At 46.7% G+C, this 12,710-nt stretch overlaps 1 protein-coding gene across 1 annotated transcript in view; it reads left to right on the top strand.

Moving 5' to 3' along the window:
- The window catches only part of TGFBR2 (transforming growth factor beta receptor 2), a 99,573-nt gene that overhangs the window by 29,965 nt on the left and 56,898 nt on the right, over positions 1–12,710 (top strand). The window contains exons 2-3 of the mRNA XM_057698908.1: positions 5,249–5,417; positions 9,882–10,072. Of these exons, the coding sequence (XP_057554891.1) occupies positions 5,249–5,417; positions 9,882–10,072 (360 nt within the window). The remainder of the gene's footprint in view (positions 1–5,248; positions 5,418–9,881; positions 10,073–12,710) is intronic.

The raw sequence follows: 12,710 nt of genomic DNA, 5'->3' as shown, positions 1-12,710 counted from the left end.
ACGGCTACAATCAGTTGACTTTCTGGAAAGTAGAATACCTTCAGTAATATGAATGGGCCTCCTCCAATCAGTAGGAAGGCCTTACAGGCAAGAACTGAGATTTCCTGGAGAAGGAATTATTCTGCTTCAAAATCGCAGCATTGATTCCTGCCTGAGTTTCCAGCTTGGCGGCCTGTGCTAGAAATTCCAGACTTGCCAGCCCCACCATTGCATGAACCAGTACACTCAGTACACATACCCCCGTGGGTTTAACATATTCCCAAGGGATTTGTGTGCTTATTAATATCTGGAGAGCACTGCTCTAAGTCATAGTGAGTTCTCTTCGCCAGTTGCTGTAGATTATTCTTTCAGATGCTGCACTTGGTTATATCATTTTTAATGATCCTGCTATGAAATTTATAGCACAAAGCAAGACATCCACAGGTGTTTGTGGAATAAATGAATTCCTAAGTGCCCCTGAAACATACCATAAAGCCAGAGTAGATAGATGCAGGAATTCAAAGATATGTGAATGCATTTCTGCCAAAGTGTTTGGGATTATATCTGGAATTTTGAGATTTTACCTAATAGTTCAGCTAATAGTAGACACCATTCCAAAGTTACAGAGTTGCATACAATTTGTATGCAAAATTCCTAATATTTATCTGGAATAATCTAACTCTTTTTAGGCTGCTCATCTATGACCTTCAAAGACAACAGTACTGTTCCAGAAATAGACACAGCTAAACATTAGTTCTTATTCTCAAGACCTGGAACCTCTGTCTCTAGGCAGTGAGTTTGGGGAAGATGTGTCCTAAAATGAGGAAGGCAGTGTGATCTAGACTGAAGGTCTTGCTATTACTCATGGGTCTATTTGAAGAGAAGTGACATGTGATGGGCCATGTGATACTGTCATATGCTGGAGGAGGCTACCCTCGTTCACTTCCTTTACTGGGTGGCTTTCTAGGTGAGAGATCGTCTCGTTCTGGAGAATGTTACGAAGAGCTCATTTGCCTGTTATAGGTAGAAAATTCCCTGAGGGTGGTCAGCTGCTCACAGAGGGTCCCTAGGAAGTAAAATACACCTTAATATGACAGCATCTTAACTGAAGACACTTAGGAGAGCAATTTTCCAACCTGTGTTGGGAGGAATTTTGAAGTTGCTTGAGGTTGGCTGTAGGGTTCATTAGGTGGTGTTTGTTGTGCTGTCGTTTAGAAGAATATCTTTGTTCATGGCTACTCACATGCATGCGTTAACTCTTCAGTCCTTTGGCCTCACAAACGTTATATTAAGCATACAATGTTGTTTGCTACGACAGTAGCTTTTCCTATGGGCTGGCATGTACAGAGGCAGTTGTATGTGGAGTGAATCGCCATCTGCCCCACTGGCCCTGCCCCCACTCTGATTAGCCTTGAACTGTCCAGCACGTTCTCAGTGACCTGCGGGGACTCCAAGGTGGGCCTCGGATTGTTCACCTGGGGCTGTGGGCTTTCAGGGAATCTGTGAACCAGCCTCTGAAATGATGAGCAAAAGCTTGTATGCATCTCTCTCTGCCCCCTTGCCCCAGAGTGAGCATGTAAAGCCTATATCAAGATTAGGGGACCCCCCAACAAAGGTGAAGAGAGCTGTGCCCTGCACTTACTTCTCTATCCCACCACTGCACCTGCTCACAAAGGACAACGCGGGCTTCAGGCGGAGGCTGGACGGTACTCGGTGGTGGAATCATCTGGATCAGGAGCCTCCTGGGTCCGCTAGTAGGCAGGGGCTGGTGGGCGGGGCATGGCAGTGACTACGCCCTGTGTCAAGGCTTTCAAACTTTTCCAATTAAAAGAAAATCATCAAGCTAAAAAGTCCGCTCACCTTAGCAGCGGTAGCTTTTACTGTAACAAAGGGAAAAACGGGATCTCCTCACTGGTTACTTAGGAGGCTCTATGTGATAACTTAGCACCTTGACTAGCACACAGTAGGTGCTTAGTATGGACAAGTTCCTGTTGTATGCATCCCCCTCTTTCCACATGCCTGTGCCCGTAAGTGTGGAGTCAAGTTGTCCTTTTGCCTTTTCCCCAGAATTCAGCAGTGAGATTTCTCTTTTTTGGCCCCTCCATCTGGCAGCAGAGCTGTGCATCTGCCTGTCTCCTGGCCTCCTGAGCACTGCAGCCTGCTGGCCTTTCTTTCTTCTTCTTTCTCTTTTTCTTTCTTTTTTTTTTATGACCCTTTTTGTCTCTTCCCTGTGGATTTTGTTTTGCAGGCCTCGGATCTAAAGCACTTACACTTGTCAACACATCTGTGGTTGCCGCTGCAGCTCCCAGCACCAGTGACATCTGGTTGTTTTTCTCTCCCATCACTTCTGACTCTGCCACTTTTGTCACAGTTCTTGGCCTTTGTTAGAAAAGGATTTGCCAGCCCAGGACCAGTGTGTTGATGCTAATCACGTGGCTTTAGGTGCATGTTTTTCACAAGGAAACGTCTTCCAGCTGTATTGTGGGGCTACCCTGCCACTGTCACATACATTACATATGTGTTTGTGTATTGGGGGCGGGGAGGGTGTTTTTGTGCTGATTTGTTTTGTGCCAGTTGTCATTTCCAACTAATTCCATGTCAGGGTCTCAGCTTTGGTTGCACCTGAGAATCATCTGGGCAGTTTCTAAAAGTCCTGGTGCCCAGGCTACCCTCCAGAATAATTAAATCAGCATATCTGGGGGGTGGGGCTGCTTCATGAATTTTTAAAGCACTCTAAGTGATGGATTCCAACCTGGCCTCCAAGTTGATAACCACAAATAGAGGCCAAAACCCTAAAATGCTAGAAGGCTGAATTCCAAGTCTTGGAGACTTGATTTTATATTTAAAAACAACAAAGCTATCTAACCAGCAAATAGATGTTCCTCTGAAATTACTCTATAAAAAAATCGAATAAGCAGAACACGGCCTAGATTTTTTTGTTGCTGTTGTTTTGGGTTTTTTTTTGCCTGGCCCATGTCTTGTAGGGAAGCCTAAAGGGTTAAATTAGCAGTTTCACAAATGGATCCAAATCTAACCACATATATATGTGTGTGTGTGTGTATATGTGTGTGTGTGTGTATATATGTGTGTATATATGCGTGTGTGGGTATATGTGTGTGTAAGTATATGTGTATATATGTGTGTGTGTATATATGTATATATATGTGTGTGTATATATGTGTGTGTGTGTATATATGTGTATATATGTATGTGTATATATGTGTATATATGTATATATATATGTGTGTGTATGTGTGTGTGTGTATATATATGTATGTGTGTGTATATATATATATTCATTGTTGTCTTAGTCTGAAATGGAACACGATTCAGAGAGCATTGTGGCCTGTATTTTTAGCTAAGCTTAGTTAGAGCTCTCGGTCTGGGAGACATTGAGAATTTCAAAATAGTTTGTTACCTAAAAATACACTTCCTGAAATGAACTTGAGGCTTGAGAGGGATGAATGGGTTTATTTTTTTGCTTCTATATTTAATGTACCACAAGAAAGCAAATCATAAATTTATATAGGTTTATATTTTTAGAGACCCAGGAAACAGGTGCTATGCCCGGGCAACAAAGAGGTCTGCGTAGCAAAGTGTCAGTGACAGAAACTAGAATTCACAGGCAGGGAGTGGCCGTGGGTGGGCGTGAAAGCTTTGCACCCGGCCTTAGGCTGGAGCGTCCTTAGCACAGGAGAGGACGAGGAGGATTTGCTCAGGCCTTTCCAACGGTGACCCTGGGAGAAACACCCTCCCGCTTCTTGTTGGCATCTGGCCTAGTGTCCCCTGCTGTCTGGTGCCTAATCTTTCCTAGTCTAGTGCCGAAGTGTGTTTGAGTTCACGTTTGTTGACAATAGCCTGGTCTCACTCTCCAAACTCATGCCTTCAGTTACCACCATTGCCAATGGAAGAGGATCTCATTGCAAAAAAAGAGGGGGAAGGGGTGTGATATCTTTTTAGCGCCTCTCAACATGCCGATGTGTGTTGCCAAGGACAGTTTGTCTTCAGTGTGTTACTGATGAATGTGAATGAATAACGTGTGTATCATCACACTCCCCCTAACGGGAGGGAGGAAGCACGCTGTCCCTTCCCACCTGGTGCCAGGACCAGGTATGAACTTCTTGTGTTCATTCCTTTGTACATTAGCTAATCACCACTGATTCAGTACGTTTGTTTGGGTATATTCTATGAGACAGCGCCTCTTCTTGGCCCTGGAGAAGCAATGTGGAAACAAGGCAGAGAAGGCCTTGTTTCCACACTGGAAACTTGCCACCAAATGGAGCTTGCATTTTAGTGGCTTGAATAGAAGCCAGTGAGTGATGGAGATTGTTTGTGCAGAAAATCAAACAAAGCCCTATGTTGGTTCTTTGTGGGCTACTTTAGGATGAAGAGGTGACATTTAACCAGAGATCAGGAAGGTAACAAGAAGGCAAGCAAAGGGTATAGCAAGGGAGAGGCCTGAAGAAGGCAGGAGCTTGGCTGTTTGCAGGAAAGGCCCGTGTGTCCTAAAAGGTAGTGAGTGAAGAGTAAGAGGGCACATGGTGATGGTGGGAGGGATGAGGTCAGAGAGGTTGCCAGCGGCAGACCCTTGAGGTGGAGCTTGCTGGTACTCACCTGCAGGACTCCAGGCCTCACTTGTGTGTGTGTGTCTAGGAGACACACTTTATCAGCTGAGTTGGCTCAAGGCAACAGGGTGCGGTCAGAGCCAGGCTCTCTCAAAGACGGCCCTGGTAGTTTTGTCGGGTGTAGTCGGGACAGCGATGGCAAAGCCCCACCTCCCCCCCAGGGTCTCCTCCAAGCTGGCTGACCCCCTTTCCACACGTCACAGCTCTGCTCCTCGTGACCCCTCTCTGCCCATCGGGAGGTGACTCCTGTCTGGCTCCCACATCTTCTGTGCCTCTCTATAGTTTGGGTTGCCCTGCCCCGGACTGTTTTTGTGTTCATCCACCAGCTAAACTATAATTTCCTTAAGGGTACACTCACCAGCACCCAGCACCGTGCAGTGGGCCAACGCAATCTGTCTCTGGATTGAATTGAGGAGGTTTTCACTGACAAAGGCAAGAAGTTACCAAACCTTCCCCACCCCAACCATCTCCACCCTGCACTGGCTTTCATTACAAAGTTCTAAGCTGCTGTGGAGGCATCATGTGGCTTTTCTCCGCATTCATTCTTCTGACACCAGGTTCATTTGAAATCGCATCATATCAGGAATCCATTCACAGCTGATGGTGCTGGTTCATCATGTAATGCATCTCTTTTTCCCTCCCAGTTAACAGTGACATGATGGTCACTGACGACAATGGTGCCGTCAAGCTGCCACAGTTGTGTAAATTCTGTGACGTGAGATTGTCCACCTGTGACAACCAGAAGTCCTGCTGGAGCAACTGCAGCATCACGGCCATCTGTGAGAAGCCACAGGAGGTCTGCGTGGCTGTCTGGTAAGGTTGCCTTGTAACACCTTTCTTTCCCCCTTTTATAAGCAGTGCGCGCTCGTGGTACATAGAGTCACGTGCCTCTGTGCCTGAAACGCCAACGTCTATCCCCATTCCCTTCCCTTTATAGCATCTCTTTTTCAGTTATTCACTGTAATTTCTAGAGATACTCTATACATTTTCAAATACACACATACACACCTTCACTATTTATAAGTCTGGAAACCCTTCCTTATGTCAAGGAGAGGGATTTGCCTCTTACCAGTCATTTAATTGATACCCTTTGGGACCCCTGTGGTGACACAGAGAGCTTTGTTCTTCTGATGTAGACTCAGTCCTATTTCGTGGAGATGTAAGGTGGGCTGTTGCAAGAGGGATGCACTTGTCAAAAACGGGGGCAGCAACTCAGCCTCAGGAGACAACCCACTCCTTAGTCAGAAACCTTGGCCAACACACCCCACCCCCACTGGGCCAAACACTGCATCTTTCTTTGGGAGCAGCACCACGTCTTCTTCTTGGGGCAGATGCCCTTCTCTCCCTCTCCCCTCCTCCCTCTCACATCCTCCCATCTCGCTTTATGTGTGTAGATGCGTGTGCGTGCGCACACATGCACAGGCACAGACACACACACACACACACACACACACGCGCACAGTGGGTGCTCGTGAATCATTTGATTAGCTCGTAGTTATGAATTGGGAGTATGAGCCAGAGATTTAAAAAAAATAGAGATTACTAAGAGAGTTCTTATTTTATAAAAAACTATACATTCATTAATGAAATAAAACACATTTTGAAGACTTATTCTGATGGTTTCACTTTATCAGCTGTGTTTTTAAAGTAATCTCTGTGTCTCCTGGCCATTTGCAAATGAGAATATAAACCCAAATATCTCGCCCGCTCCTTTAGGAAGGAAGGAGTCTTTTGAGACTTTCTCCAGACTGTGTATACTCAACCCTGATGATAGATCTGAAACCCTGGCACATTGCCCTACGTACTAGGACATGAATTATGTTCTTAAGAGCTAAAGGAATGTTAACAGCAGAGACCTGTCACGGTAGTTTGCTGTACCTGCCAGCTGCACTTGCGTCCAGCTCTGAGTGTAGCTTTTGAAAGAGGGATTTTGACAGAGGGAGAGGAACGCGTGTGATCAGAGGTTCAGAAGTGTGCCATCTGAGGGCTGGCGGGGGCAGTTAGCCACAGCTAGTCCAGTAAGGAGGATGTGGGCTCTGCTGAGAGATCTGAAGGGCTCTCAAGTGGAAAATATATAGTAAACTTGTGCAGAATTCTGCAGGGCAGGAGACCCACAGCGTTTACAAGGGGACAGACAGACAGACGTGCTCAGTATCATTTTCTCAGTCATGGGTTGCTGCCAGTGGGACAGGTTATCTTCTCTGGAAGAGTCAGACCAAGTTCAGGAGAGGATGGATGACACCTGTCAGATTCAGAGCAGGAAGCTTCAGACCCCAGACCAGGTGACCCCAGACTCCTCCTTCATTTCTGCTCTCTGCTGACCGTCTTTACTTAAATATCCACTGAGGTTGAGAACTTACTTCTGCACCACAAACAAGCTCTTTTCATTAAAGGTCATTTCCCTACCCCTAGTACAAGTCGAAGTGGGAATCATGCATCCCTTGCATTGAAGCTTTGCTGTCTCAGAAGATGGAAGCATGTGGGGAGGCCTCTCTGTCCCCTCTGTGTCTCAGCCCTAAAGAGTAAATGCAGTGAACGTTATTTTTACTTGTCTGGGCAAAGACACATCTGGATGTGGAGAGAGGGAGGTGCCGTGGATGCTCTCCTGTGCCCCCGCCCCTGCAGCACTGAGTCACCCCACGCCCTCCAGGGTTAGGGGTGTCCCTCCCCACTGCTCACCTAAAACTGCTTCATTGGAGTCCGGCAGGTTTGGACCCTCTGCACTGGCAGCCTGTGTCCTGGGACTGGTTGGTTCAGGCACCTGAATGCCTGGCCACGTGGCCTCAGCTTGGGGCAGCTCTGATGGGCCTTCCCAACCCCCAGCTGCCCAGAGGTCAGCAGAGGCCTCATGGCAACTCCCTCCCTGCTGTGCAGGCTTGCTCCCTTCGGTGCCTACAAGGGCATCTCCCCAAAGCTCCTGTGCAAAGATCTCACAGCCTCAGATTGTGTGTCTAGGCATGCACACTCAGACACGAGGCTGTCCTAGAAATAGCCAAGAGGAGTAAAGACTCTGCTCTCTGTGGTGCTGCTCTCCCCTGGTTGGTTTTTGTGTTCTTTTCATTCATTCACTGACTCATTCATTCACTGAACTAATGCCAGTTGTATACTCTTATCATGTGAAATGCTGAAGTCCTTTTCAAGGATAGAAATATTTTGGAACCAAAATTAATTTCATTACTGTGGTTCTTTTGTCGTGGATATTGACAGTCTCTTCAGTAGCAGGACAAAGAAGTCTGTATTTATTTCACTGTATCCTCCCTTTCTGTGCTCCAGCGTATCCACAGATGTTTTGCACAGTGGGCCCTGCCTGTCCAGGAGGCACCGATAGAGCACTGAGTGGAGGAAGCAGTTGAGGATCTCATGGAGCCTCAAGTACTGTGCTTGAGTTTCCTCCCTGCGATTCTAGTTCTGTAGGCAGTGGTGGGGGGTGGCAGGCAGGGGGCTCTGAAAGAGCTGCCCTGGGCTGCGGAGCAGCTTTCCTTCATGGCTCACAGTTTCTTCCTTGTCCCATCCCGGGGCCTCTGGAGGCCTCACAAGGGAGAGACACCATGCTTTTCCATGGGAGCCTGGAGGACTCAGCATGCCTTCATTTTGTTACCAAAACCAAACACAAACCCCTACCCACACAGGTATGCACACACCTATGGGAGCAGGGAGGGAGGTCCTCTTGTCTCATGGCCCCTGTTTTTGCCAAGATCTCCCAATAGGGGTTAAGGATGGGTAGGGTGGTTTTTTTGTTAGTTTTTTTCCAAATTTTATTACTTTTTAATTTTTTATACAATTTTAAAAGGTTATACTTCATTTGCAGTTATTACAAAATATTGGCTATATTTAGCAAGGGCTTTTTCCTCTTGTACCTGCTGGAGTGTTAATCCTGGAACCCCTGAGCACTTTCACCCAGGGACATGAGTCAGCTCTGTCCTGCAGGGATGATTCCCTCCTTTGTTGGGCTGTTCCATCCTCACCCTCACTCCTGCTCTTCTTGTCTGCTTGCCAACAAACTGTCCCTTAGTATCCTTGAATTAAGCACTGTGCTGCAGGACTGGTCAGAGCTGCTCTCTCCCTGTGGGAGGGGCCCCGCCTCTTCTCCAGGTAGAGGCTGTACCCTCACTGCTTCTTGCTTCCACCCTGCCTCCCATTTTCCTTGTGAGCCGCAGTGAGCCTACATGTGTGTGTGTGCGTGTGTGCGCAGGGGGGCGGTTGGAGAGTGTGCACGAACATGTGTATATGACACATGCCTGCACTCAGAATCCTTCCCAGGGAAGATTACAGTGGCGAAACAGACTGGACCCACCGTGTCATTTAAGGCCCAGTGAGTCCTTCCCTAGACTCCGTTCCGGAGAGAGAACCCCATTCAAGACGCCAGGAGTTTTGCATCTGAAAAGGGCAGAGACAGGAGGAAGGAGATCAGACCAACCTTGGTGTTGGACAGAGCCATCCAAGATGGCAAGCTTATGAGGGGAGCAGGTGGAGACAGAAGATAACAGTGCACTCTCTAAGCATGCCAGAGTTTTATTTTGGCTTTTGCAATTATAATAGTGGACATTAACTATGTCATCTTTGAATGTAGTGTACATGTAGAGCCAACAGAGCATGTGTCCAGCCCACGTGAATGCCTGTGTGCGGTGTGGTGGGGACACGGCATGTGGAGTCACCCGTTTTGGCAGCATCACAGAACACTTTCCAGTTCTTTCCCGCGTGTTTGTGTCTTCCCTCTTATGTCCTTTTCTGTCACGCGGAAACTACAGTTCTTCATCTAGGAAGTTGCTTCTGTTTTTTCTGCCCCACCAGCTGCCGGCTGGGATGGTTCCCTCACTCACAGTGCCCCGGGTCTAGCAAACAAAAAAAGAAGAACTGCAGCCACTTGGCCAAGCAAGCTCTGTGAGAGTACTCTAGCTGGATTCTGTCCAACAAACTAGGGATGCAATGTGAGCCTCACAGTGCAGTCAGAGTGGAAGGTTTAGAGTCACCCCAAGGACCTAGCGATCTCCTGTTTCCCCACACTCTTCCTTTGATGATTTAATTAAGGCTTAAAGTGTAAAGTTCTCTGACAGGATAGTCCCCAAGGAGAGCCCTCACATTATGACCCTAAGTGGGTTCTGAGATAAGCAAAGGAAAAACCAAAGTGCATGGAAAAGCACAGGAGATGATGGGACAGCCTATAAGTGATGGAGAGCAGGAGACAGTGGTGCTGTTGAAAACAACGTCCTGAAGGAGAGACAGCCCAGACTGCTTTCCTGTGGGACCACACTCACCTCCTGCTTCTCTACACCCCAGGAGAAAGAATGATGAGAACATCACACTGGAGACGGTCTGTCACGACCCCATGAGCCCCTACCATGGATTTGTCCTTGAAGACGCTGCTTCTTCAAAGTGTATTATGAAGGAGAAAAAGCGGTCTGGAGAGACTTTCTTCATGTGTTCCTGCAGCTCCGAAGAGTGCAACGACCACATCATCTTCTCCGAAGGTGAGTGTTCCTCTCAGGATGGTCTGCAGGCTCAGCGCACATCCCTCCGTGGCTGTGCTGAGGGTCGGCTCACTCTGGGGATCAGGCTCCCTTTACCTGCTGGAAAGAGGGGCTTTCAGGGCAGTAGGGCTGGCTCTGGCCTGTATCACATCTGGCTCCCGGGGCCCACATTATGATCTGTCATTGAGAAATAGTTTGTGTCACCCAGAGCAGTGGTTCTCAAAGCGTGGTGCCTGAAACAGCAGCAGTGGCATCACCTGAGAACTTGTTAGAAATGCAGATTCCAGGGCTCCACCCCTGACTGTGGAACCAGCAACTCTGGTGCAGGTCCAGCAGTCTGGATTTAAACAAGCCTTCTGGGTGATTTAAACAAGCAGCTCAGGTTTGAGAACAACTTGTCCAGAGATGGAAGGAGGCTGTTTGATTCAGGAGGGAGACTTGCTTTGAGTTAACTCAAGTGGTTGAGTGTACATATGCCTAGGATTTGTCTGAAGGGAAAGCACATTAACCTCAGTGTTGATAGCCTATTGGAGGCACACTTGTCTCTATCGATCACTCATACTCATATCTAGGTTCTGTGACATCATACAGGAAAACCCGAATGAACTCTTTGGCCAACACAATACTTTTTAAAAATTAATATTATTTTTTTAGTTTTGGCTGTGTCACGTCTTAGTTGCAGCACATGGGATCCTCTGCTGTGGCACGCAGACTCCTTGTTGTGACGTGTGGGCTTCTCTCTAGTTGTGACACATGGGCTCCATAGTTGTGGCATGTGGACTCTGTAGTTGCAGCATATGGGCTCTCTAGTTGTGGTCCACGTGTTCATAGTTGCAGCATGTGGGCTTAGTTGCCCTGTGGCATGTGGGATCTTAGTTCTCCTACCAGGGATTGAACCCATGTCCCCTGCATTGGACGGCATTGGATTCTTAACCTCTGGACCACCAGGGAAGTCCCTTGGCCAACCCGATATTATCCCTCCTTCCCCTCCACGTTTTCCTGTTCCCTCTCTCTCTCCCTCCTACCTTCCCTCCCTTCCTCCATCTGCCCATCCATCCATCTGTCCATCTGCCTGTCAATCTGGCCATCCATCCATCCACCCACTTTTCCATCTGTCCATCTATCCACTCATCCATCTGTCTATTCATCTGTCCATCTCTGTCCATCTGCCTGTCCTTCTGTCCATCCACCCAAACACCTGTCCATCTGTCTGTCCATCCACTCATCCATCTATCCATCTGTCTATTCATCTCTCTGTCTCTCTGTCCATCTGTCCATCCATCCACTCATCCATCTATCCGTCTGTTCATCTGTCCATCTATCTGTCTGTCTGTCCATCTGTCCATCCATCCAAATACCTGTCCATCTGTCCATCCATCCACCATCCATCTGTCCATCCATCTATCCATCTATCCATATGTCTGTCTATTCATCTGTCCATCTATCTCTCTGTCCATCTGTCCATCTATCCATTCATCCAGTCATCCACCCACCTGTCCATTTGTCCACCCATCCATCTCTCTATCCATCTATCTGTACATCTGTCTATCCGTCTATCTGTCCATCTGTCCATCCATTCATTGCACCCACTTATCCATCTTTCAATGCAAATAGTTGATCATACTATAAATATTACCTGCCAATATTTTCTTCCCCCAACCACTTTTACTCCTCTTCTAAGCAAGACTGTATATAGATATATTGTACATCTTTTAATTGTTGTCTAGAATTGCATAATATGGCAGATCTTCTATGAGTGACTTAACCATTCCCCTGTTGGTAGATTATTCTAGGTGTCTCCTGTTTTCCACTTAATGCTACATTGACTATCTTTGTAAAAGCATACATTTGTGCTAATATTTCTGCAAAGATATCTTTCTAGAAATGAAATTTCTGGATCAGAGGTATGCACATTTTAAATTTGGATAGCCACTGTTAAGTTGTTCTCCTCCCCCTCAGAATATATAAGCATATGAATTTCCATCTACTTTCTCTAATACTAGAGATTATAAGCCTTTTAATTTTTCCAGGCTGATAGTGAAAATAATATTTTATTGGTTTTAGAAATGTAAGTTCAGAGTGGGGAAAGATTTAGCCCCAAAACAGGGGCTAAAATAGGTCCAGTTCAATAAAAAATCCTTTTAGAACGCAAGTGCTGGGTTGATGCACTATCCTTTCTACTGTGTGTGTCCCAGGTTTAGAAAATGATGAGTCTCATGCTTTGTGTATGGTGCTCATGGGCACTGCAGATCCACCTCTTTCTCTCTGTGTCCTTCAGCCAGTTTCCCTCCCTTCCTGTTCAACACCCCAGCTATGCCAAGTTCTCAGGGTACAAAGGCAGGCATGTACATTTTACCAGCACAACACTTTCCAAAAATCACTCCCCTCTCCTATTTTTTCATCCTACAAGCACTCCATTTCTCATTTTCCTTGTGTAATTTGAGTTAGGAGGGACACTGTAACTAGATTAAATCATGCTGAAACATGGTAACCCTGATATCCTGGTTTAACATGTTAACTTTCGCCAAGTACTTCACCTTTAAAAAGAAGGCCCAGGCTAAGCCAAAGGAATTACTCCCTAATAGTGGAATATCCAGACATGTTTATTACCATCAATGAAACTTTTCTCTCCTTTTGC

Source organism: Hippopotamus amphibius, chromosome 11 (genome assembly GCF_030028045.1).
Source record: "Hippopotamus amphibius kiboko isolate mHipAmp2 chromosome 11, mHipAmp2.hap2, whole genome shotgun sequence".
NCBI classification, from domain to species: Eukaryota; Metazoa; Chordata; class Mammalia; order Artiodactyla; family Hippopotamidae; genus Hippopotamus; species Hippopotamus amphibius.
Note: the sequence above shows the minus strand (reverse complement) of the source record. Positions and strands in the feature narration are given on the sequence as shown.